Source organism: Amia ocellicauda, chromosome 11, assembly GCF_036373705.1.
Source record: "Amia ocellicauda isolate fAmiCal2 chromosome 11, fAmiCal2.hap1, whole genome shotgun sequence".
NCBI classification, from domain to species: domain Eukaryota; kingdom Metazoa; phylum Chordata; class Actinopteri; order Amiiformes; family Amiidae; genus Amia; species Amia ocellicauda.
Genome location: NC_089860.1, coordinates 21502570 through 21530481, shown reverse-complemented (window position 1 = coordinate 21530481; position 27912 = coordinate 21502570). Strand labels below are relative to the sequence as shown.

General features: G+C 39.0%; 3 protein-coding genes across 3 annotated transcripts; 2 read left to right on the top strand and 1 right to left on the bottom strand.

Annotated features, from left to right (window-relative positions):
* Positions 1 to 449: 449 nt before the first annotated feature.
* Positions 450 to 3075, top strand: cdkn2aipnl (CDKN2A interacting protein N-terminal like). The gene is made up of 3 exons (XM_066716915.1): positions 450 to 743; positions 1169 to 1268; positions 2090 to 3075. Exons 1-3 carry the CDS (start codon positions 532 to 534, stop codon positions 2096 to 2098), a joined length of 321 nt encoding a protein of 106 aa, XP_066573012.1. The 5' UTR covers positions 450 to 531; the 3' UTR covers positions 2099 to 3075.
* Positions 3076 to 3986: 911 nt separating this feature from the next.
* ube2b (ubiquitin-conjugating enzyme E2B (RAD6 homolog)) lies at positions 3987 to 9999 on the bottom strand. The gene is made up of 6 exons (XM_066716914.1): positions 9800 to 9999; positions 8038 to 8118; positions 7546 to 7571; positions 6694 to 6783; positions 5898 to 5986; positions 3987 to 5280 (listed from the first exon to the last, which is right to left on the bottom strand). Exons 1-6 carry the CDS (start codon positions 9841 to 9843, stop codon positions 5152 to 5154), a joined length of 459 nt encoding a protein of 152 aa, XP_066573011.1. The 5' UTR covers positions 9844 to 9999; the 3' UTR covers positions 3987 to 5151.
* A 4653-nt stretch (positions 10000 to 14652) lies between these two features.
* LOC136762737 (cyclin-dependent kinase-like 3) lies at positions 14653 to 18263 on the top strand. The gene is given in 8 exon segments (XM_066716296.1): positions 14653 to 14682; positions 14767 to 14961; positions 15343 to 15521; positions 15787 to 15899; positions 17558 to 17697; positions 17974 to 18015; positions 18018 to 18064; positions 18158 to 18263. Coding segments are annotated over 8 exon segments (852 nt in total).
* The last annotated feature ends 9649 nt before the right edge of the window (positions 18264 to 27912 follow it).

Below are 27912 nucleotides of genomic sequence, written 5' to 3'. Positions count from 1 at the left end.
TATACAGTAAAAACAGTTCCTTACTGTTGTTGTTCATATTAATAATATACTTCAGGCAGTTTAAGTACAACTACTACTACTACTACTACTACTAAAGGGAACTAAAAAGTTCACTTAATATTATTATAATGATTACAAATAGTTATAATTTCCTGTATAGACGTATCACTTTGTTTCACATACTGATACTACAACCTACTATAATGATAATTTTTCTCCCATATGATTTTTTTAGTCAAGCAAATTACTATCACATACAGACAGTTTCCTTAGATGCTTTACATTTTAGTTGAAACAAAATCATGCTTTTTGTCTTTCATCACTCACAACGCAATTATATCCTTGGAGCACTTGGTAATATTAAACATATCCGCAGGGTGGCGCTGTGACAGAAATAAGCAGTTATCAAACGGAGCCGCTCTTTTTTTGGTGCGCCCTCCTTTGCGCAGGCGCGGAAGCATTCTGTGGGGGGACTTCCGCATGCAGTCTCGTAGCGTGTTGTTGTTTGTGTGAGTGCATCTGTGTGCAGAAATGGCAGACCTAGATGTGGAAGATTTTGTGAAACAAAACCGTCACTTGGCGGAGGTCGTCGACAATCACAGGTCCGTCTCGGAGAACGAGAAGCAGTGGAAGTCGAGGAGGGAGTTCATCTTTAGAAACATATCCGATTTCGAGGAGACACACATGGACCACCTTCTGGCTTTGTCCATGGTTTGGTCAAATCACATCTTCATGGGTTGCCGGTCGGTGCAAATTAATATCTGGTGTAGATTGATACTGTTTCCTTTGCAGTAGTGGGTAGATTTCACTTATTAGTGTAGTCTAATACATCTAATTGAAGTTCTGCCAGTTTAATTATAGTTATACATGTAATCAACGTATATATACAATACTCGTGTGACTGTATAAACAGTGTGCACCACTTACTTTTATGTAGCATTTGCAATATTCATTATGAAATTGAGATTGTAATTGTTATGCTTTGCAATTTATTGTCTAACAGTGTAATTTCACAAAAGAGTGTGTCGCTTCAATTTTAAAAATGAGAAATTTAACAAACCACGAATGCAAGATCATACCTTAAATAGTGCTGTGCTATGGCCTGTATATGTATATGTATACCCCGTACGTCCATGCTGAATGTGTAACTTATTTTGTCTTGCTGTAGGTATAGCCCCGACCTCATGGAGAAGGTGAAGGAAATGGCAGAAGGGATTACGGTTGAAGATGCGCCCATTTTTAAAACAAGGGATGAGATCATGAAAGACGTAAGACATAATTTTATTGAATAATCCGTTTGCACTACTCCGTTGTGGTGGATTGATGCGGTGTTATACACATAAAGACTGATGCATTTACAAGTACCTCAAGATCATAGTAAGGGACATATCATGGAATAGCAACTGATCTACAGTAAATAAATGTGTTTATTTCATGATGGAGAGATGATATTTCCTTTTGTCTTGACTGCATGGAATAAATACACCTCATGTTTGTAATTGTATTTACAGCTTAACAGTTAATTTTGTTAGGCATGGTTGCTCAGTGTGTTCATTGCAATGGTGCTGCTAAAACAGGCTGTGCTCATTCAACATGAGAAAAGGTCTTGACTTGCTTCTCATGTGGAGATAATTTCTCAGAGATGTATGCCTCCTTGAAATACACACTGCTGTCTGTCTGGGGTAGTGCTGCAGGCGATTCGATTTTTGAAACCCTGAGGATTTCACAAAGGACAAGTGAATTTGTTGGTGTATATACGTACAGTACACCTTCTCATGTCTTCCTGTCACAAATGACATTTAACTGCAGGCAGGATACGTGGATCCAGGGATGTTCATATTTTCTTGAGGTTCCATGAATGTATCCCATTGTTTTATGATGCATTCAGCAGTTCTATTTACAGAATCCCCAGTGACAGTAAAACCAATTGGGGAAAATCTGTTTTGTTATGGATGTAGAATGTTTTTTCTTTTTAGCGATATTGACGATTTAGAATTATACCCATTTAACATAATAATGTTTAAGGAAACGCAAGTTTGATTTATAATTATCATTAATGCATGGTTCCCCTTTAACTTCTCCTCTTCAGCGTCGGTAACAGCGCCAAGGCACAGTCCAGTGAACACAAACCCACAGTAACCAGCACAGCGTATGTGGATGCACCTGAGATGAGAGGAATACAACATTATGGACTTTTGTGTGAGATCAATTCCATCAGAGTGGTAAACGGTGCTGGAAGAAAGAGCAATCTGCCTCTGATTTTTTTATTTTTAAATGTATGTTTTGTAACAGTGTAAAATCATCTGGACATCTTTTTAATATGCAGTTTTTTTAAAATATTTTTAAAACTCTTTTATTACCATGTTTGAAATTCTGTTCTGAATGGCAAGTGAAATGTTTCAGAGCTTCAGCCACCAGCATAACCGTAGAACTGAATTATCAGTGCTCCATATATAGAATAACAATTATTGTCTCTTTAAATAAATGTTATTTTTCTGAGGAAGATGTTTGGATTGATGTTTAAGATGTTTTGAATACTAACCTTGCAAAACAATTACAAAGACCATCACACATCTTAAATCCTGTGAGTGTGTGAGGGCAGGGAGGTCAGAGCCATTCTGGAAGGCAGCCCTGTCTTTAGTTCTAATTGCTTAATTGTTGTAATTACTTGATATATTGAACTACTTGGAAGACTTCATTCCTGTTCTCACAATGCTTTATTGCAATTTTTTTTAATCAACCCTAACTTGTCTGGAGACAAAATGACCATTTGAGCAAATTATATTAGTTCAATTAGTAAAGATTTTAAATTGGAACAACCACCAAATGACCCCACAGCCCTGAGGACTGGCGTTTGACACCCCCTTTTTAAGTATTGCAAATCATACTTCTGATCCCAGCGTTTCATTTAGACCTGGGATGTTTTTCCCCATCTTGACCTGTGCTGTGTTTTGATTTTGCTCCTTGATCTATTGAATTGAATCATGTATTCACTGGTGCATAAATCAAACTTACTGTTTTCTTAAAAATACAGCTTTTTATTCGGTTTTAATAAATGCCTTGTAAAAATAACAATCTGTTGTGTATGTAATGTAAGTCATTACAGTGTCCCCTGTTGAGATCTTTTAAATGAACTGCATGGTATTACTGTGCAAGGCTGTGGTTAGAAATCATTTTGGTTCAGTTACAGATTAACTAGCCCTCTGGTACATTCAAGTGGATTAAACCTCTTGTATGTTCCAATTATTCAAGTGTTTGAAATTAGATGCTAATGTTGCTTCAAACTAATTACAAATCTGCATGCCTATTTTGAAAACACTAATCAGGTATGCCATGCTTTCTTAGTGTAGAAATCAGAGTCACCAGAAGGCTTGGGCTTGTCTTGGGCCAGGTGTGTTAAGTCTTTGGGGAGGAGGCACTTTTGATCTTCTCGCTGAAACCACCAGCCTCTTCCAGCTCCAAGGTGATCAGGCCGATTACTTTTTGGGTGAGAAGAAAACCTTCATCCCCCTCATAGGAATGAGGAGCCTTGCCTCAATATTCACAAGAACAATTGCATTCCCTACAGACTGCACAAGATCAAACACAAAATGCGTTCCTCTCAGGCAGGATAGCTGTGGCTCTTCCACACGGGATCACACAGCCCCGCGCTTCTGATCGCATTAGTTGCATACCTGGAGAACACCGTGCTTAATTTTGGAGAGCTGAAGAGAGAAACGGATTTGTTTGAGATGGGGTTGTTGGGCAGCAGTTTATCAGCACCTGTACTTAATTGTTGCCAATTCCACCGTATCGATGACGCTGATGCCGGTGGAGCAGATTTGGGTGCTTGTGCGCGGCTGTTTCCATGGCAACCGTGCTGTGCTCTGGGGTTCAGATGCTATTCAGGGTAACTGAACTGGGAGGGAAAAAACTACAAGGAGTCAAGAATTTAAAAACACATTCACTGTGTACAGTAGACATCAATTCCACACTCAAGTGTCATCTCAAAGTCTGCAAAATGTTTTTTTTTTTATTTATGTTTATACAGCATATTAGAAGTATACATTATGTCTTAATAAATTCACAAAACTAACTTTATAACATCTCCCTTCTCGTAATAAGTGGAAACTGAACACTGAATCCACGACGTAATCAATATTTTCTCTAAATAAAATCTGATTTTAATGAAAAGTGTCTGCCACCCTTGAAGTGTTTTCTGGTACACAACGGGGGAGGGGGGGGGTGATGAACAAACACTATTTTCGGTGACCTTTAATTGGATGCCGCGTAAGAATCTACAGAAAGAGAACAAACGAAAAGGAGAGCGAGGCCTGTCATAAGCAGTGTCCACAGCAGGTCAGCAGGTGGGCGCAGAATCCTTCATTGATGCTTTTACCAAACTAACAGCAGTTGAAATATTAATCACAATGCACTTGTTAAATGTGTTTCAGGTCAGATGCTGATCTGTATTTTTGCTATAAAGTCCTCTATACAGGTGATGAGGTTTCCTTTTGACATGACCTTACTTTGCAAGTTGATAGCTCCTATGCCAATTTGTCTTTTTTACATATTTTTTTTCCAAGCAGACCTGGGAACACCAGTTTTAATTATGGAAAAGTCATTTATAAACTACAGTTGGGATAGACATGACCTATACTGCAAGAGGGAACAACTACTTTCCTGTTTTTGTTATGACAGGTCTGTGATCCTGATGAGATCATTGATATTTTTCACAGAGCAGCCTTTTTATTTATTTTTTTTAGACAAAAATAAAAAGAGACATCCGCCATTGCACAGATAAGATTGACAACAAACACTAACAGCCAGTTTTCTTCAAACCAAGAGAAACATTTAAAAAGAAATCGTTTGGTCGAAACTGAACAGTAACAGCATCAATCCAACAAAAAAAAAAAGAAGAAAAAAAGATATATTACAAGTTTTGTTAGCAATAACTTATTTCACATCATGCAATAAAAAATTAAAAACAATAACACAAACCTCAAAGGTTGATATTCTTCAAACGAGTTGGCAAGCAAGTAAAAGTCCCTATTTATTTATTTATTTTTAACTTGTGGCACTTAAAGTTCTTCTGTTGTTGACTTTTGTTCTTGATGAGGTAAATGAAAGATTCCGGTTCGTAACAGTGGTGGAGGAGCCCTCGTTTCTGTGTTAGGAGTCGTTCCAGCTTTGCTCTACAATAGCAGATACCCTCTTCTCATATTCCCTCTTGTTCTCTTGGTAAAGCTGTGCAGCCTGACTGTTGGCTGGACTGTTGGGGTTTGGTTCATCCAACAGAGACTGAGAAAACAAGGCAAAAAAGAACATCCCACGCTGATTTGGTTTTCATTGTGTGTGTGTATTGTGCAACTCATGACAACAGTAGGTTTGGGACTCTGGATAGTGTTGCAAGAACTTCCAAAAGGGTATTTATTAGACATTATTTTAATCAAAGCTACACTTTCCATCAATTATTTACACAAATGCCTCAGGTATCCAGTTTACACACAGAGGAACCTCAAGACAACTGCACAGTGTGGGGCGTCTGGTACCAGTAACACCAGCAATAGAAGCAGTCTGACTACCAGGCAGGAATACTCCAATAAAGTAGCAAACCTCCTTAGAGCTGCTCACTTAGTTATTTCAAAAACTCAACAAACAAAGGCACAGTGTTATTAAGAGCGAGGTAAAAGCACAGCGCATGACTGTCATGGTCATTGTATGCACAGCAGCAGTTTACCAGGTTTAGCATTATATATTTATGATAAAGAGCCAATTAGGATTCCTAGCTCTGGTCTTATGCAGCGTCAGCAGTTATCTTGTGTACAACCATGCAGGACTGGAAAGCAGACACCAGGAATAATAAAATACCTTGAAGAGTGTTGTGCAACTTATGGAAAGTAAGGGTGTAAACTAACCTGGATAGAGGTCAAAATGGATGAGACATCGTATGTGGGACTCCAGCGATTCTGAAGGATGTCTAAACATATACTGCCATCTGCATAAACTAAAAGAATAAAAAAAGTACATCTGTAATCACACAGCCTTTCATTTGCACAGCATTTTTACTTCTCTGACACGTACTATCATGTGTAGATAGCACAAAACTATCTGTAATGGTTTCTAATAATTTGCCCTGGAGAGGGAAATGAGATATGGCAGTGCATCGGTGTAGAACAGTTTTACATACTGTACAGAATTTGCATTTGCTTCACATGCAAACCGCTGGGAAAACAGCTTTAAAATTTAAAAGTTAAAACTTAGAATGGTAAATTTAGGCAGAACGTACTTCAGAGCAACATGCAAAATAAAGGATGGCGAAATTCTCATTTAATCAGTAAAAACAAAAGTATGTAAAGTTCTGGAATACTGGTAATAAGGTTATTTCTCCAAATACAGTAATGATAACTTATCTATTGAAGGGTCTACACCATCTTTGACAGCTAACAAACTACAAAAAACATAAATATTGTAAACAAATTGATCTTTCTGCCTTAATGTATATATAGAGATGTGTGGATTATTCCATAATCAAAAGTCTGAACTACTGTGTGGATGCCTGCTGGTTTTCTGAGATTCATGCCCCATCAGCATTAACTGCAGGCGGGTAATACTGTGTATGTGTTTGGGTATGGCATGTCAGGAAATGCCAACACACAGCTTTCCAACACACATAGGTCCACTAACAGCATAAAAAACAAAAAGAGGTCGTACCATTCGGATGGAACATTTTTGAGATGAATCTGACAGTCGGGGGCTTATTTGGATACTCTTCTGAAAATTCTATCACAAGCTTAAAAGTTCCTGTAAAGGAGAGAGAAGCAATGATGGTTGCTAAAAATAAAACTTTCCCCATGACAAGAATTAATCCTCAACGGAGACAAAAATCCAAGCCCATTGTTAATAATGTGTGACAAGACTAATGCTGCATTAAAAATACACTGTGATTCAGAAAGCAAGATTGTACAGAATTATTGTGAACTTCCTCAAAGATTCTGTCCTTAAGTACTATACCACATAAAAAGTGTTACTAGCCACTTCTTAATATTGCAACCAATAACTTTTATCATACAGGATGAGGCAGTGTAAGAAAAAAAGGCAAAAACATCTAAGCGGTCTAATTCCAGTACTTTTACTTTAAAAAAGTGTCTAATATCACAGGCATCCTTATTAATAACGTACCCAATATTCCAGAATACCTGCTTTGGGATTCTTTTTTAACTGTTACATCCTGTTAGATCATATGCCCAAACAAAGTTTCTAAAATCTGTCTGTGGGAGGAACTCAACTGGTGATAAACCAACACATTTTCTGTAAGTAAGCCTTGCAAGAAGAAGGGGTATAAAACCTATTTGTAATTAAATACTTAATAAGAATGGAAAATATAAGCAGCACCAACAAAACTATCATGAATAGTAATATCAGAGTTGAGTATAAGATATACACTATTCACATCATTACTCTGTTATAGATTGTGAAGGATAAGGACACAATATCCACAGCATGTTTATAAAGTGCGACATGAACAAAAAATATTTTATTTTGAAGTGCATTTTAGCAGCTTACCATCTTCAAACGGGGTACCCTCAGGGCTGAAAAGAGATCAGACAAAGAAAATTCCACATGAGCCACCTCCAGCACAGCTACTTTTCTGCAGTCAGGCATCAAATGATTACTTCGAATTTAAAATAATAACAGAGACTGTCTTGTTATAAGGTTGTATTGAAACAAACTTCATAGCTGACAGGTGCATCCACCCACTTCTATACAGAAATAGACTCCAAGTCAAGAGCCACAGAGGAGCCGACAAGATGAAATCTTAGTGAAAGCAAGTGGGTTTATCATTTTGTATAAACCCCCTTATGACAAGGACTCAAGAGATCAGCATTGCTAACATTACTTCTAATATCATTATTTGTATTAATTTTTTTTAATTCGAGTTACCTGTCGCTCCAGGGATAAGGGAAGTCTAGACCCAAGCCTCAAATATCTGCCTTGTCCATCTTGTTGCATGTAAAAGCCAATACAGTGGGATAACATGAGGATTTAGATACTCACCCAAATATAACTGCATTCCACAACATTATGTTATTTTCAGATGGAGCGCCACTGACTCCAGCAGGTGGGTCTTCTTGAAGCCTATAAAGAAATACAAAAGGCCCCACATTAAGCATCTAACATCTCCACTTTTTGAAAGACCTTACATAAGGCACAAAGCAAAATGACTTTTAGAGTTTTATATTTTTTCATGGGAATGTTCTAGTAATGTGTAGCATTCAGATTTCCCTCCCTTCAATGTTGCCAGGCTTTAATCAGGCATTGAATATGTATTTTTTTCCCCAGAGGTCCGGGGCAAAACTAAATAAATAAATAAATACAAATGCTGCAAAATCTGTTCCTGATGAGGGCTATCAATTCCTTAACCAAGTGGTTTTAGTACTATAAACATAAAAACATAAAAAACACCATCAAAACCATGCGTCTCTAAATTTAGATAAAAGTGTTTTTGGATCAGCCAGCGTCTCAGAGAGTAGTTGCTATGGACACCATTAATGCCTTCACGAGACGCCCGGCTTTTGGGGGAGATGAATGAAGTCAAGGCCATATAGAATTACAGCTTTAACAATATCACCCACCTCAAGCCCGTCCTCGTTACCCTTCCCACGCACCTGAGCCTGTAACAGGTGCTCACCGTCGCTCAGGCCTGCCTATAGCCTGAGCATGGGCTCCCACAGCGCTGACCCACCTGTCTGCTGTACTGACAGCCGGGACGCGCGGGTCATACCTCGCCACGGCCGAGTGCTCTCCCAGACAGAGCCACTACTGACCCAGCCCAGGGATTATCCTTGTTAAGACCCTGTGCTCATTCCCCATTGCCAAGAGCAAGTAAAGGGCATGCATATACTGCTGTAGTATGAACTTTGCCCCCACCAAATACATAAAAATACAATGTGGTGCAAAGACACTAATTGTATTGAAGTCAATTATTTATTCTCTGCAGGTGTCCAATGCCCCTGCACCCTCCCAAACCTATGGGTTGCACTTTGTAGTGGTATATAATTATCTGCATGTAGATTCAGCACATGGAATAATCACAGAAACAATCCACCAAGTTGGAAAAACTGGCATTCAAAAAGACCATTTGACAAACCCATGGAGAAGCAAACACAGATACATCTAAGTAGATCATGTTTTATCATTCAACACATAGATTAGTAGCTTAACTTAGAAGGTCACCAGAACTGGGAAGACATCCATTACAGCAAACATGAGTGACGGGACGAGGCATTTCCCTCATTAACAACAATAACAGCACCAACTTCATGTTACAAATCCAAGTCTATACCACAAATGCGTCCATGAGACCTTTACAGCATGCAGAAGTGAGGGCTGCTATGACTTGTCAAACCTTTCCCTGTAGTATTGATGACATAGCAAGTCATTACCAGTATAGTATAAACCGCCTTTGTATGTCACCAGAAATTAATTTGACATATGTGTCTAAGACTAGCATCACCTGAAAAATGGGTACCTGTGAAAAATGCAGCTCCGGGTGCCAGACAAACGTTCAGGTGGCAGAAAACACATTACAAGCCCGAGTCGTGAGGTCTAGGTTTACACCAAATAAAAAACAACACACCCTCAACCCCAGTCAATCTTCATATCTGAAACATGTTATATGTCCGCAAAGCAGGGGGACATCAGTCCGGCACCAGGCAGTCAATCGGCTCTGGCATAGACCAGCACAGGCCTAGTGCTACCGGACTAACATATCACTGGGCAGAGAAAAACAAAGCACAGAAAATAGACGCGGACATACCGTTTGAAATCTCTCATAAGTCGTCTCCGGGCCGGGGTAGACATGGTTCACAGTAGGAAATTTAGACGATTTTCACCATAAAACCGTCGTCGAGCCGGTCTATTTTTCAGGCTAATTCTACGGCTTGAACCTTTTTTCCCCTTCTTCCAAACAACTGGGGTGACGTCATCAACCTCCCCAGAAAAAAAAAAAAAAAAAAAGGTAGCAGAACATTCGATTGGAAGAGTCTAATTTTATTTTTGGGCCACTAATATACATAGTGAACCGAGCCCATTATAGAACAAAGCACATGGGTTGTTGTTTCACAGATGGGAGGCTTCATAAGCACTGTCGTCTGGTCTGTTTTATGTGAACTGTGTGTGCACATAGATTTTGTTGTTTTGCAGCAGCACCCCTCTCTAAAGTACAGAGTTGGTGCACGCCGGGCAGTAATAAGACGCTCAGTCGAGTTGGCCCAGTGGGGAGAGAGTTGTGTGGATACCTGGATGATTAGTTCAGAAGCTTGTTATTCTACCTGTCCCTTCTGTGAGATGATCAGATGAGTTGTGCAAAATAGATGGTTTGACATATTAAACTATGCATAACCATTTGCCTTTATTCTCAGCTATGAAATAAGAATGAACATGAAAATGCTATTTCCCAACAACCTTAATTGTAATTTGAGCTTTGACAGGTGGTACCAATTTCCTCAAACCTATATTATTATTATTATTATTATTATTATTATTATTATTATTATTATTATTATTATTATTATTATTTATTTCTTAGCAGACGCCCTTATCCAGGGCAACTTACAAAATATAAGTGCAATACAAAGTGCAAAAATACAGTGCAGTTCAAGGCATAACATATTACAAATTCCAATTCACAAAATACAGTGCAATTCAAAGCATAATACATTTTACAAATTCCAATTTACACAATATGTGAGTCCTGGACTGTAAAAGCTGATAACTGCAGACAAGATGTTAGGTTACAGTTAAGGGCCAGGGAAAGGGAGCATAGGGGAGATCAAAATAAACAATATAAGTACTAGTAATGCAAGGCAAGTAAAAATATTAGCATTGTATTATCAGTGCTGTGAATGGTGGATGGAAAGCAAATCAAAAATGTGTATGGTAGTTAAAAATTCAGTTTCTGGACTGTGATGCAGTAAACCTTAAACACTTAAAAACACTCACCAGCAGAGGAGTTGCCTTGCTCATCCCAGTTAAGTAGGCTATCATTTTTTTGCGTCTCCTAGTTTAGCTAAGAGATACATTGATTGTTTACGTGGTTACTTCTTTAGCTAAGTTAGCTATATTTTGCACCTGTATTGTAGTAACGATAGCGACTAGTTCTAGTTTGTTGGTAAATTAGAAACTGACTTAACATACTTTGTCCTTAGATTGACACGCAGTTTCTGTAAATCAGAAGTGGTTACATTGTAGGCTGTTATTATTTAGTATTGTTGCGAGCTATTGTTCAGTGTAACTGCGTATTGACATTCAAAGCGGCCATTAATTGTGCTATTAGCACTCCTGCCTGGGAGAGATTGTGCCATCCCAACAGCCTTGTGTCATTCAACACAACTCAGGTGTGTACTGTCCTAATAAGCTACAGGTGGAGTATTTCACAGCCCCCTGGACCTCTGCGCCAGCAGCCTCAGTGCCCCAATTCCAAAGGGCAGGGACTCTAGCTGTGGGACTCCAGCGAGGACACGCCACACAGCAACAGCAAGAAGCCATGACGATCTCCGATTCCTGTCCTGCTCTCTCCTTCCTCTCGGCGTGCACCTGCATGCCATTTCCTCCCTAATCCCTCTAACTTCATCTCCCTGCCTCTCCCCTCCTCTCTCCCCTCTACTACACTCTCTGGAGGCCTGTGGAACTGCCACTGAGCTTCTAACAAGGCTGACTTCATCTCTGTCTTCGCCTCCCACCACATTCTGGATTTCCTCGCTCTCACCGAGACATGGATCTCCCCTGAGAACTCAACCACCCCTGCTGCCCTATCCTCTCTGTTTGTCCTGTCCCACTCCCCCCATCTTACCACGTGGGGGGGAGGAACAGGGCTCCTGCTCTACCCTTCTCTCCTCTTCTCTGTCCCTCCCTCTCTCTCCCCCTCCTCTCACGAGTAACAGCTTTGAATTCCATGCAGTGGAACTCACCTCTCCCTCTAACATCTTCCTTCTAGTTCTCTACCGTCCTCCTGGTCCACTTGCCTCCTTCCTGGATGAACTCGACTTTCTCCTCTCCTCCCTCCCCTCGCTGTCCACACCTACCATCCTCCTGGGAGACTTCAACATCCACCTCTCCAACCCCTCCCACTGTGCCGGATTTCTCCGTGACACCCATGGACATCTCAGACCACCATCTCCTTCTCCCTTTCTCCCTTTGCTCTCCTGGCAGTCACTGACTCCCTCAGCTGTGCTCGGGCGTCCTCCCTCTCCTCAGTCCTCATCCTCCTTGATCTTTCTGCAGCATTTCACACTGCATTCGATCACTCCATCCTCCTCTCCTGCCTCGCTGACCTTGGAATCTCTGGGACTGCTCTCACCTGGTTCTCCTCCTACCTCAGCGACCGGACCTATCAAGTGAACTGGCGAGGTTCCTCATCCACCCCCCAGCCTCTCCTCACAGGCGTACCCAAAGGCTCCATCCCTACACTCGCTCCCTGGGCCCCCCATCACATCCCATGGTTTCTCCTACCACTTCTACGCAGATGATGCTCAGATCTTCCTGTCTTTTCCCTCTTCTGACCCTCTCATCTCCTCTCGCATCTCTTCCTGCTTGTCTGCTATCTCCGCCTGGATGCACTCGCACCACCTCAAGCTCAACCTCTCCAAATCAGACCTTCTCTTCCCCCCCCTCTTCCTCAACTTCTGCTGATCTCTCCATCTCAATCCCCTTGGAATCTACGACACTCTCTCCCTCTTCTTCTGCTAGGAATCTAGGAGTCACCCTCGATCCTGCGCTCTCCTACACCCAGCACATCACCACGCTGACACGCACCTGCAGATTCTTCTTGCGCAACATACGCTGAATCCGTCCCTTCCTCACCAACTACTTGACTCAGCTGCTCGTCCAGTCACTGATCCTCTTCTGCCTGGACTACTGCAACTCCCTCCTGGCCGGCCTGCCTGCAACTACTACCCGCCGCTCCAGCTCATCCAGAACTCTGTGGCTCATCTGGTACTTATAATTTAGTCCTTTACTCTCCTGTAAGACAGCACTTTACAATGTTTTATCATACTACTTTATCATACTACCTTGCGTTACTAGTGCTCGTATTATTTTCATTTCCCCTATGCTCCCTTTCCCTTGGTCCTTGACTGTGACCTAACATCTTGTCTGCACCCAGCTTTTACAATCCAGGATGTAAGACCTCATATATTGTATTCACTTGTGTAAATTGGAATTTGCAAAATGTATTATGCTTTGAATTGCACTGTATTATGTAAATTGGAATTTGTAATGTTGTATGCCTTGAACTGCACTGTATTTTTGAACTGTGTGTTGCACTTATATTTTGTAAGTCCCCCTGGATAAGGGTGTCTGCCAAGAAATTAATAATAATAATAAAAACGACAGAGGCCAGAGTCCTGGTTTCTGAATGCAAAACACTTTATATGACAGATACACAAGGACGTATTTAGAAATGTAAGTTAAATGAAAATAACTTTCTGTGAATGTCTTGTACGACATATGCACATAGACAAGTCTTTTCACTGCTGTAACTACTAAAACCAGAAAAATAAAATATATTTGAATGCTTGTATCATTCAGCATTTCTGATGTTGTATAGGATATGACTTAATCAATCACAAATTACAAACCTGTATCCTATCACATTTACATTTATTGTCAAAAGCCACTTTCTACCATAAATCAAAACACAATAGGGTACAAGTTTGTAATTCACATTTTGCAGGTAGATTAAAGTTTTGATTTGGTCTAGCCCCTAGACTTCTGGAATGTACTACTATAAAACGGCAGTATGTGCTTAGGAAAGAACATTTCAGGGGCTGACCTCTATTGCAACATCCTTACCTCATGTCTTTATGGTTATTTTCCTTGCTGTTAAAACAGATCCACAGTTTTCTTTATAAAATGTAGGATGGCTCATCAATAAATGCAATGACAACTAATATCCTCTCTGACAAGCTGTAATTTCTTCTGCTACCTACACAGCCATGAAAGGTCTTGCTCTTGTTCTTTTTATTGGATTCAACTGGAATCTCTCCTCACAGATTGTGCTATCTTGCCTCCTACTCAAACAGCTAGAGCTGCTTATTTCATATACCTTTAAAGAATACATTGTGGTTTCTAATTCTCTCATAGATCTACTGATCTCAATGTGAAACCCCAATCTACATCTAATTTGTTATTTTTTCAATCAAAGCTAGCCATTAATCATTGAAGATATATTTCAATAATTTTATGTTGATGTATTTTACAAGAGATTTATTTTCTCCTACATGCCATCCATAGGAGTTATTTGTTTTTCTCTCCTCTGTGCCTAATGGTTAATTTATTTAAATTTTCATTTACATAATTTTAGATCACTTCAACTGTTTTTATTATTACTTTATTGTATTATTTATGTATTTTATTTTGCTGTACGTTTGTTGTATGTTTACCAGTCTGTAAAGTGCCCTGTGGCTACCCTGAGAAGGGCACTATACAAATAAAAATTTATTGATTGATTGAGAAGCACTCTTTGATTTGATTGATAAGCAATATACAGTATGTAGAAATATTCAGTGAACAGAATTAAAATCAAATGATCTGCCTGAAAGAAGAATGAAGCAGAAACGCAGGTCACAGCTCTGAATACATAACACAATATCAGCTATTCCAAATTGAAATATGAGTTTGCCAAAGGCAGGAATTTTGCAGGTGAAAATATGGAAAGAAATGGATCTTGTTCTCACAGATCATGTTTTCTTTTCCATCTCTCCCTCTGGCTTTTAGTGCCTTTAGCAATTTCACCATGAGAACCTGGTGAGCATGTTGGAGGTGATCCATTATAACAGGTGCACATGTATCATCTTTGAGTTTATCAACCACAACATCTTAGAGGACCTGTACCAATTTGGCCATGGGTTTGACATCAAGCGACTCAGGAAGTACCTCTTCCAGGTCCTGCGAACGGTGGAATTCCTTCACTCCAATAATGCAAGTACCATCTGATAAAAACAGCACAGCCACCAGCATCTCCTCACACACAACAATACTAGAGCTGTCATCTCACTGTCTTGCTGTGAAGGGAAATGCTACATTTAGATTGACTGTAATGAAATACAGTAACTTTAAATTGTGCACGTATTGTCAATACCACTACAGTGCACCCAGGGACACTTGAGTATATTTATGTACTCCAAATCTATATCCAATTTACGCAAAGCAGTGTTTGGGTATATGAATCATTCAGGATGAAGGTGTCACTCAAATACTATATAATTGGAAAGGTTTAAACCACTGCCTTCTTTAGCTTTATACAGCAATGCATTCTTAAAAGGCTTTTGCGTCTCTACATCACCATGTCTCAACCCACAGGTTATCCATCATGACATCAAGCCAGAGAATTTGTTGGTGACCAGCTCCGGCACTGTGAAGCTGTGTGATTTCGTCTTTCCCCGATTGCTGGTGCCAACAACTGAGCCCAACAGGGGATATGTGGCCACACGATAGTACCGTGCCCCGGAGCTCTTTGTTGGAAAAAAAATCTATGGCAAGTGAGTTCCAGCAGGCACACATTCAATAGGAATTTGAGGAAACTGTAGAATTAATGTGTGGATGAAATATGGCTGAATTACAAAATACAGAGATAGAAATGTGGTCTACTGTGCTATGGCAGTCCATGTGAATCCGTAGTATAACATAGCACATGTTTTAAGTTTTGTTTGGTTTCAGATTCTAACCCTACTTTGTTGTGTTTTCCCCATGCTTTCATATAATGCACCTCACATATGACTCTCAGGTGTTTCTCTCCTGCTACAGACCTGTGGATATCTGGGCCATTGGCTGCTTGATCATGGAGATGTCCACTGGTGATGCCTACTTGAAGGGGTCCTCTGACCTAGGTCAGTTGCACAAGATTGTGACTAAAATAGGTGAGTTCACTAGGGGAGGGGTGTAGAGTCACTGGTATGTGGAAGCAGGTCACAGTGAGGCTGTTTGTCAGATGTTCTCTCATTGTCTAAGTATGGAGACCCCTGGAGCACTTGTGTTTATGTGGAATCCAATCTACCTCATAATCCTACAGGTTTTCTCCAAAAAAAGATCATCCTTTTTCCTGGACTCTGGGACAATGACTCAGGCGTCCGCCACAGTTACTATAAATTAAATTCATTCAAGCCCAGCCTGCCAGGAGAGCCTGCCTGTGTTGAATTAAATGATGTAATGTTCATGCTTCCCTCCAAGGAACAGACCAGACCAAAGATTTCATTTAACGTGAGGACTGTACAAAAGAAAAAGCTTGAGCTCAAAGCAGAAATACAAGGTTCTTCCAGGAATAGAGATTCAATAATTTTGTGTTGGTCTTTATTTGTAAAACCATGCCTTTTAGGGAAATTTGTTGGACGCCTCTCCGGGAAAATTGGATTCTTCTCTATTAAAGAAAAAATCTTTGATCTTATTAGTTTCCAGATCATTACTCAGAAGGCTGTGCAGGCTCAGAAAATTCAACGCTACTCAGCTCCCCAGTCATTCTGTGTAAGCCTCTCTGCTCCAAAGCCTTTTTTGTGGTAATGACAGTGTGTCAATAAAAGAGGGAGCCATTAGCACAGCACGAGCAATAATGTCAAATACACAACAGAGTACCTCTTTTGTGCAGCAGATACAACAAATCTGTCTGACTGCCTGACACATCTATTTACAATACGGTCATGGTGCCGCCAAAATTATTCATTCCAGACCGCACTGTTATGCCAATATTAGAAAGGGAAAGTCTGAATAAAGCCCCCTCCATGTGTATCACTGTCCATCTGAAAGCCATGTAGCTATACTTCCTACCTTCATAATTTCACCCGTGGCAGTTTACGTACATTTAAAAATGTGTGCAGGCTCATCATTTAATTATAAGGCTGACTGTCACAAAACAATGCAGCACCTAAATCTTGACAAACGCCAAAGGAAACATATGAAGGGCGTCTGATGTCATCAGTCAAAGGATTTGTCAGGGAATTGAAAGAAGCTAGTGTGAACTGTCTCACATTGGCTGTGTGGTTATAGACCAGTCATTGATGGTGCAAAACAACAGAGGCTAGCGTGGGTGACTTGCATGTGTAAACAGCTTTGCTTGGGAGGAATATTTCATTCTCAAGCTTGCCTGCTGTCTTTGCATTCTAAATCAGGATGTTGGCTCAGAAAGGAACCTCGTCATCACAGCCCACTTACTACACATCTATGAGCTAAAAAGACTTCTAGCAGACAAGTATTAAAACATTGGGTCAGTTTCTTGCAGTGATGGTCACCATTAGCGCATGTAGTTTCCATGCCCATAGAAAAGCATGTCTTTGTCTGATGAAGTTCTACTGTCTCCCAGGAAGAGCGCTGGAGCTGACGAACAATAATGATACAGGATATTACAAACAAGACAGAATGTGTGACTGTTGCCCAAATAGAAATGGCAAACTCACTAGTATCTGTGGTCACCGGGATCTGTGATTATATAGATTGAAACATAACATCATAATTCTGTAACTCCAGTCTTTTTGACATTCCTGAAATTGCGTCTGTTTTTTGTTTTGTTTTGTTTTTTAAATTTCAGGGCCCTTGACACCTCATCAGAAGAATCTTTACAGCCAGAAACCCAGCTTTTGTGTCACGCATCTCCCCAAGCTGCAGCTCCCCAGAAAACCAAGGAAGAAATACTACAGGGTCACTCCCCTTCTTGCTGATATGCTGGATGTAAGTGTAATATTTTAGTTTTACACTCATTGGATCACCGAGTCCGTTTTAAACAATGATTTAATATATCCTGTGTGGGTGCCAACATAAAGACATGAATGCATATTAATTATAATGAAACATGCAAACTATGATTGCACCTTCATCACGGTTTGGGATTGTTTTCAGTGCTTCATGCGAATGGCATTTCAAATGTTACAAGGAATTTTCCATACATAAAAAGCAAAGGTTGAGGGTTAGGGTTACTCCTGTAATTAGGTCTTTCCTGTGTGTCAGTCTTGTTTCCAGATTGACCCTGCTGACAGGACGTCCTGCTCCGAGATATGCTCTCCCACTGTTATTTCACAAAGGACTGTTTTCCAGAGAGGTCAGGAAATTGAAGAGTTTATTTTGAACAGCATTGTCAGAATAAATGTACATCTCCACTTAATTAATGTAAGCTGTTTTGGTATTCTCACAGGTTTATTCCAGAGCTGCGGGCCTTGGTTGAAAAGGAGCACAAGGAAAATGCATCCCACAAGGTCCAGGGCAGAAAGCACAGAAACAGAAAGCAAACCAAGGAGTGATGCACTGACCCAGATGCAACATTATGGAGGTTTTCCTTTCTTTAACTACATTTATTCTTCCATATTCACCTAACCAGTTAATCTGGATGGCCCAACCTTCTTAACTGCATATGATTTTAAGTTGCTGCAGTGCACAACACGGGGAAGTTCTTAACCTGACCCACGTGAGACAGACTGTCGAAAGAGGGTTTTATCTCAAGCAAATCATCAGTGAGTCAGTGAGAAGAGCTCCTGGCTTCAATCAGAACTCTAATGATGCCTTCATTAATAATAGGAGTTAATTAGGAATGTAAAAAAACAACAACAAGTAAATAAAAGGCAGAGATAATCCATCAATGTCTGCTGCAGCTAAGGCATGGTGACCACAGCCAAAGGATGAGTCAGCAAACTCCACTGTCCAGCACACCGGCACCTTTCCATAGGGGTCCTCAAATGGATGAGGCTTCACTGAGTTCTTGGCCTACACACTGGGATATGAGCTTGAGTGATGTCTTGCACCGATTGGCCCTCGCATTCAACAGATTTCCAGGGAGCAGCATGTGTCATCGTTAAAATGCAATTAATCACAAGGCAGACGCACCGAGGCTGTGTGGGATGCAATAACAGCCAATTTGTCCGTAATTCAAATTTAGCATAGCAAGAACGATCTCGATGGCTCATATCCCATGAGATGTGCTGTACAAGGCTGTAGCTTAAAAATATCATAAACCTTACTTGCACATATGTGAAATGGGAGTGCTCCGTTTCCAGTTCTGTATTATTCAGGAACATTTCCCCTATCTAGTTTTGCTTTCTGTGCTTAGCTATATATTAATATTAATATTAGCTTGAGATGAACACCTGGACAGTGCACAGACATGATATGAGCTGTGTTGTAAGAGGTACAGGATGAAGAGCTGTCATTTTACCATTTTTACAATATACTTTACTTTCCAAACCCTAAGTGAGAGAGACATGGTTGAAAGAAGTCTACTTCCCACCCCCCCTGAAAATACAGAGTGATATATATATGTAGTGATAAAGCTAAATGTTTACTTATTGAGGCACATCTGAGCATTATTTCATGGCAATGTAAATTTAAACAGGAACCAGTACTGGTTGTATTTCATACAAGAGTAAATTAAGGACAGCGAGAAACACAGTGAGATGTGTGACTGTAAAACGCATGTTTGCTGTATGTTTGGTGTCTGTATTAATGCAGTCTGACACACAGGGTCAACAGAGTGAGATTACAGCAGAAAGCAAGAAACAGGGCAAACCAGTAAGAGACGCCCACATTCCTGCATTTCTAATGGTCAGCCAGAAGATGGGGCTAAAGCTTACAGAAGGTAAACCAGGGTTGATTTTATTGACTAATGGTGTGTATATTAAAATCATAAGCTATTTGGATAACAGTACTTAGATTTTTAAACAGAAGCTTAAAGAGGTCAATATTTATAGCAGAATAGTTTAACACTGACACAATGATCCTGGTATGATAATATTTAACATGTATTCTAGGGTATGAATAGAATAGAAGTTTCTATTTATGTTTGAGTTTTGATGTGATTCAGTTTACATTTTATTTTTCAAAATATGATCTGATTTCTCAATGCTGAGATCTATTATTAATGGCTGAGACTGCTTTACAAGTAAGTGTATGGTGACTTTCATAAATAATCAAAAACAATAAACATTTGCAAGTGGTACAATTCTGAATACAAATCACTAATATTTAATTAAGAAAAAATTCTACTCTCCATAAAACACACACTATGTGAAAGTCTGAGATAACAGGTTAGACTGGTATGTCCTGCAGTTAACATATGATTTTGGAGCTGTAACAGGTTAGACTAGTGTGTCCTGCAGTTGACACATTGGATATTCTGCTGTACTTTTAATGAAGTGCTCAGGATTAGTGTGGCACCAAGATACCAGAGAGCATGTCCATGTAACCTTTCACTTCGTCTTTCCTGGGAAGTAAAAACGATGGCTCAAAGAAACACTACAGCTTTTTATAGAGCACAATTAGGCTGTGAAACCACACATGCAAAACATTTTCTTTACATTTTTTGTATTTTATCAACTGCCCTGCTGCAAATTTTGTTCTCTGTAAAGTTCTCTGTGCTGTTGTTATCTCTAAACCTGGTGTCTGGATTATAACAGAAATATACTGTGTATACTGAGAGTAGTTTACCAAATCACTGACAAATTTTAGAGAAATGTGTGGCCTTTAAATTTAGTGGCCTCTAAACAATGCAGTTCAAGACTAATACATGTGGTGCGATGGTATGTTATTTAACTGTGTTCCAAAGTTTTTATATTTTTTAATTACAGTATAGTTTTAATAAAGTGATTCTCTGTGTATTTTGTAGAAATAATTAATGCTTCACAACTGTATTTTTTAAAGTAACATTTTGTAATCACTTCCTTTATTCTTTGTTCTTTACAGCAGAACATATGCATGATATTAATCTCTCTGTACTGCGAATGACTGAGGGAATCCTAAACTGAGATTTAAATTCAGATTAGATTTAAAAACCTTTACATAAACTACTTAATTTTTACAAACAAAAGTGCCTTAAATGATTAATAAAATCCTGCTGAGTGTTTCTCAGTTTAACACATGCTCACATTAAAATACCATTGAAAGGACAAAATGCATTATGCATATGCTTTAAGTTCATGTTATAAAATATATTTACTGAAAGGATTGCTCCTCTGATTTTATCAATGCCTTTGGTCTTTTATTCCGCTTTCATCTAATTGCAATGACAAAGCCTCTAAACTAAGTGTGAATTAACAACAACAAAAAACTTCCAGTTTAATACATATTAATCCAAGTGTTTTCTTTTTCTGTTTTTGAAGTGTTAATTATTTTCAAACCTTTGATGTTTGAATACTGTATCAATCTACTTTTAGGTCTGGAATATTATTGATATTTATGAAAATACACTATTCCTGGTTCTGGACACCCTATAAGTGCAGTCATCATTGCCCATGATTGCTAATTGGACACAAGGGACCAGTTTTCCAGAATCGGAAAAAACTTGACTACTGGAATCGAAGTTTAATTTCAGTTGTTTCTCCTTCACTGTATCCTGGTCCTTATGGGGCAAATTTCTAAACTTAAAACCCATTGAGAAGACAGAGAGAAATGTGAGCTTTAGATGCTGACAAGAGTCACACATAAGTCAAAGTAAATTAAACCACAAAGTTATTTTTGAAGTAAAGTTGAGGTAAAGGTTGTCGACAGACAAGTGGGCTCTTGATTCCTGAGTAGAGCATCATGGGTTCAATCCCAGGTGGGGGACACTGCTGTTGTACCCTTGAGCAAAGAACTTTATCATATAGGTGGAGGTGAGAGTACAGTTAGAGGTTGGGCTTAGGATTTAAGTAGTAATAAAGATAAATGTTTGTCATCTACTTTTCAGAAAATAGTTTTGTTACTAAAAATATCAAACCTATTGCATAAAATTGAGGGTCTGAGGAAGACACTTAGGTTCTCAATACATTTTGCCAGTATTTGTGTAGCTGTTATATTTTTTGTTCCAGATTATATCTGTAAAACTAAATTTCCATTAAGCTTTTGATATTATTGGATATCCACTGGTACTGCAGGCAATGAGCATTATACCCCACCTTAATCCCAATTGCCCAATTTAGCTCATCTTGTTTGGACATGTGCAAACAATCATTTTTCTCTCTCTGTGTCGTGTCTATAGATAGATGTTTTTGGCCTTCCCGTGATCGCTTGCCCTTTTCCTTTTGGAATGGCAGTCGACTGCAGTAATAACAGGCTATTATATTATCTTATGGGGTGATTATGCGCAAGGTTATGTAACTCGAGAACATTTCCTGTGCCAAGCACAACAGCTAGAAATAAATATGTCACAGAATCAATGGGGTACACTGCCAAACACTGTATGTTAAGCCAGAGTTTCTTTGCTGCTTATTTTAGGATGAAATGTTATTCATAGAAGCTCTACAACATGTATGATTATGCTATTATAGTGTAAAATCTAATCAAGAAAAAAATGCATTCCAGTAACCAAATTAAATTAAAAAAAAAAGAAAAAAAAAAGAAACAACAAAGGATAATTACTGTGCACTAGACTAATGGTTATTATCTGGCTTTTTAAGGTCAAACAAATGGAAATACAATACAAAATAATGTATGTTTAAACATTTTTATAAATCTGCTGTAATGGTTATATCTAAATAATAAAAAAAGGTTTTAAATCAAGTCTTTATTATTCATTTTCTAAAGCTCAGCCAGCTAGACATCTAAAAAAGAGGAAGGGGGAAGATTCAAGCATACCATCGCTAGGCTTGCAGAAAACAGCCGGTATAACTAATATCTATTCTATGTGTGATTGATGTTATACTCCTCAGTATGTAGTGACATACACTGCCACACAGTACCACACATTTTGTTGAACATAAACCTGTATTTTAAACAATAACAACAATAACTACACAACATAGAACTACCATTTATTTTAATATAAAATAACCAAGAAATTGTAGTTTCGTAGTATGTATCTCTGTAATTATTTTTTCTCCACCCAGTTTACACTGTACATTGAATTGCATCTATTCAGATAAAGAATATGATTTGAAGATTTAAACTTACATCTCGTCTCCATATTTCTATGGCCACTTCAACCTATGACACAAAGTCTGTTTTAAGACATGAAAGTGTAAGGTTAGGTCTAATTTGTGTAATACTACATTTTGTATATAGGTGAAATATTTTTAGGGTCTTGAAGATACACAGAGTTGCCATCACAAGATCAACAACATCCCAAAATGATTGACTCCAGTAAATGGGAACAAGCTCTTTTGTGTATTTGTACACAGGAATCTTTCTTCATTTTTAATCAATCTACTTACACTCACCTAAAGGATTATTAGGAACACCATACTAATACTGTGTTTGACCCCCTTTCGCCTTCAGAACTGCCTTAATTCTACGTGGCATTGATTCAACAAGGTGCTGAAAGCATTCTTTAGAAATGTTGGCCCATATTGATAGGATAGCATCTTGCAGTTGATGGAGATTTGTGGGATGCACATCCAGGGCACGAAGCTCCCATTCCACCACATCCCAAAGATGCTCTATTGGGTTGAGATCTGGTGACTGTGGGGGCCAGTTTAGTACAGTGAACTCATTGTCATGTTCAAGAAACCAATTTGAAATGATTCGACCTTTGTGACATGGTGCATTATCCTGCTGGAATTAGCCATCAGAGGATGGGTACATGGTGGTCATAAAGGGATGGACATGGTCAGAAACAATGCTCAGGTAGGCCGTGGCATTTAAACGATGCCCAATTGGCACTAAGGGGCCTAAAGTGTGCCAAGAAAACATCCCCCACACCATTACACCACCACCACCAGCCTGCACAGTGGTAACAAGGCATGATGGATCCATGTTCTCATTCTGTTTACGCCAAATTCTGACTCTACCATCTGAATGTCTCAACAGAAATGGAGACTCATCAGACCAGGCAACATTTTTCCAGTCTTCAACTGTCCAATTTTGGTGAGCTTGTGCAAATTGTAGCCTCTTTTTCCTATTTGTAGTGGAGATGAGTGGTACCCGGTGGGGTCTTCTGTTGTTGTAGCCCATCCGCCTCAAGGTTGTACGTGTTGTGGCTTCACAAATGCTTTTCTGCATACCTCGGTTGTAACGAGTGGTTATTTCAGTCAAAGTTGCTCTTCTATCAGCTTGAATCAGTCGGCCCATTCTCCTCTGACCTCTAGCATCAACAAGGCATTTTCGCCCACAGGACTGCCGCATACTGGATGTTTTTCCCTTTTCACACCATTCTTTGTAAACCCTAGAAATGGTTGTGCGTGAAAATCCCAGTAACTGAGCAGATTGTGAAATACTCAGACCGGCCCGTCTGGCACCAACAACCATGCCACGCTCAAAATTGCTTAAATCACCTTTCTTTCCCATTCAGACATTCAGTTTGGAGTTCAGGAGATTGTCTTGACCAGGACCACACCCCTAAATGCATTGAAGCAACTGCCATGTGATTGGTTGGTTAGATAATTGCATTCATGAGAAATTGAACAGGTGTTCCTAATAATCCTTTAGGTGAGTGTAAATTTGACATCAAGTGACCTGCTGCCACAGCACAATAAAGTGTTATGGATTTACAATCATGGAGTGTGTGGTGAATAATTATGTCCCTTTTTAAAAAGCAGTAACTCACTTGGTATAGAACTGAAAGCACTAGAACATGTGTGTCACGATAGGCATTAAAGATGTATACAGTGAAAATCCCGACATAACACAAATCTCTGTTTATAGCTACTACTGTACAAAAACATAGAGAGAGATATGCATACACAGGATTGTAAACACTCTTGAAATCCAAACTTTCCAACTTGGTTTTTAATTTTTCATTAGATATACACTACTGTTCAAAAGTTTGGGATCATTTAGAAATGTCCTTGATTTCCACGAAAATGTACATTAAATGAGTTTGAATAGGAAATATAGTCATTGACAGGGTTAGAAATAATTATTTTTAATTGAAATAATAATTGTGTCCTTCTAACTTTGCTTTCGTCAAAGAATCCTCCATTTGCAGCAATTACAGCCTTGCAGACCTTTGGCATTAGTTGTCAGTTTGTTGAGGAAATCTGAAGAGATTTCACCTCATGTTTCCTGAAACACCTCCCACAACTTGGATTGGCTTGATGGGCACTTCTTACGTTCCAATACGGTCAAGCTGCTCCCACAACAGCTCAATAGGGTTGAGATCCGGTGACTATGCTGGCCACTCCATTATAGACAGAATACCAGCTGACTGCTTCTTCCCTAAATAGTTCTTGCATAGTTTGGAGCTGTGCTTTGGGTCATTGTGCTGTTGTAGGAGGAAATAGGCTCCAATCAAGAGCCATCCTCAGGGTATGGCATGGCATTGCAAAATTGAGTGATAGCCTTCCTTCATCAAGATCCCTTTTACCCTGTACACATCTCCCACTTTACCACCACCAAAGCACCCCCAGACCATCACATTGCCTCCACCATGCTTGACAGATGGTGTCATGCACTCCTCCAGCATCTTTCCATTTGGTCTGTATCTCATGAATGTTCTTCTTTGTGATCTGAACACCTCAAACTTAGATTCATCTGTCCATAACACTTTTTTGCAATCTTCCTCTGTCCAGTGTCTGTGTTCTTTTGCTCATCATAATCTTTTCTTTTTATTGGCCAGTCTGAGATTTGGCTTTTTCTATGCAACTCTGCCTAGAAGGCCAGCATCTCGGAGTCGCCTCTTCACTGTTGACGTTGAGACTGGTGTTTTGCGGGGACTATTTAATGAAGCTGCCAGTTGAGCACCTGTGAGGCATCTCTTAGACACTCTAATGTATTTGTCCTCTTGCTCAGTTGTGCACCGGGGCCTCCCACTCCTCTTTCTATTCTGGTCAGAGCCAGTTTGCGCTGTTCTGTGAAGGGAGTTGTACACAGTGCTGTATGAGATCTTCAGTTTCTTGGCAATTTCTCGCTTGGAATAGCCTTAATTTCTCAGAACAAGAATAGACTGATGAGTTTCAGAAGAAAGTTCTTTGTTTCTGGCCATTTTGAGCCTGTAATCGAACCCACAATTGCTGATGCTCCAGATACTCAACTAGTCTAAAGAAGGACAGTTTTATTTTAATCAGCACAACAGTTTTCAGCTGTGCTAACATAATTGCAAAAGGGTTTTCTAATGATCAATTAGCCTTTTAAAATGATAAACTTGGATTAGCAAACACAATGTGCCAGTGGAACACAGGACTGATGGTTGCTGATGATGGGCCTCTGTACGCCTATGTAGATATTCCATTACAAATCAGCTGTTTCCACCTACAATAGTCATGTACAACATTAACAATATCTACACTGTATTTCTGATCAATTTGATGTTATTTTAATGGACAAAAACTTTTATTTTCTTTCGAAAACAAGGAAATGTAATTGACCTCAAACTTTTGAATGGGAGTGTACTTATATTTAAGGTATTTTCAGATTTTTATATGACAATGTAGTTTAGATTATTTTAAACTCATGGATTTTATTTACAGTAATAAATTGCATAAGGTGCTTTCTGGTGTAAAGCAATTTGAAAATTAAAGAATTTTATATTCAAAGGCATGGAGAAGGCAAGGGTGTTTGTTGTATTAACTGAAGTCAGCAAAGCATTACATCTGATTACAAAATTGTTTTGCCATAAGACTTTATTTTGCGGAATGAACAATATGGGAGTTTGAAACAGAATTGTAATTGCTTTGAGGTAATGCCATTATACTTTAATTATTTTGTGTGTGTGTAAATACCTAGCTACTTTTGTACAGTTCCTGACATTTGGGAAGAAAAGTAACATAACTTGTAATTAAACAGCAGACTTATCCTCATACGACACCTTTGATATTGTATTGTTTCTCTCAATTTTGTCCTTACCTGAAAATTAATTGTTAATGCTGCATTGAAATCCCCTGGCAAATATGTTTTTCCTGGCATTATCTGCAGAGTTGTATATATTAGGGCATTGCCCCATAGAAAAACACTGCTGCGGCAAACTTCACCTCCAGGCATGAAGAACTCATAGCAAAGCGTTTTTTACGAAAATCAACAACAAATAACTTGCAAATATTAAACCAGGAATTTGAAAGACAAACAACTATTAAGTAAAGTCAGAGAATAGGTAGGTATACACCACCTCCCCAAAAGTAAAGTGGATAGTAAGTGAGTGGACACTCCCAATGTAGTTGAATCTTGATTATTTACAGGTATCATAAATAACTTCTTCTCTATGGGAAAAGTCAACACCGGCTTTGTTGCTGTGGACAAGTGGCCCACCTTCTAAACTCTTCATGTGTCTGGTAAACCACTAAGATGCAGCAGTGTCACTGGGGTTTGGTCACTATGATTAGGGAAATTAAGTCTGTAACTGCATAATAATAAAGATTTGGTTATCACACCTTCCTTACAAAAGCATTTGAAGACACTATAGCTTTTAATTTCATGCTTTTTAATTTATGTCTATTTTTTTTTCATCTTGCCTTGTTCAATTTTCCATTAACCTGTATGTGTTGTATATAAAAATACCCATTAATATGTAAAAATTCCCCTGCTTTTAATTTACTATAGATTGGAAAGTGAACAATACTTGAACAACTGTCCTTGAGTGAAACCAATTGTCCATTTTGTGTCTTGCCATTATTCTTAGTAGTTTTTTAAGCTGTGACTACATGTGCTTAAGATTTTAAAAAGCACACTCACATAAAGACATGAATACAGGCCTATACATTGAAATGTGCAATACCTTGTTTATATTACTAGTCAGTGACCAGGTTATGCAAACAGAATACAACTCGCAAAGTTCAGAACTCAAGGTAAGCATGTTTCAATGGATGAATCTGGATGAACCATTCAACAAATACTGGATACTCAAAGTAATGGTGTCCTTCTTTACCTAACATTACCTTCCCACATTTTGATGATCATTTATTAAAGCTGAGATATTTATATTGATATTGACAGGAACAAAGTGTTCAGTCAAAGAGATTTCCCAAACCAGAAACATAACCAAGCTTGAAGACATTCTATTTTTGATACACAAAGAAACTAAATATGAACATCGGAAACTGACAAAACAGTAAAAAA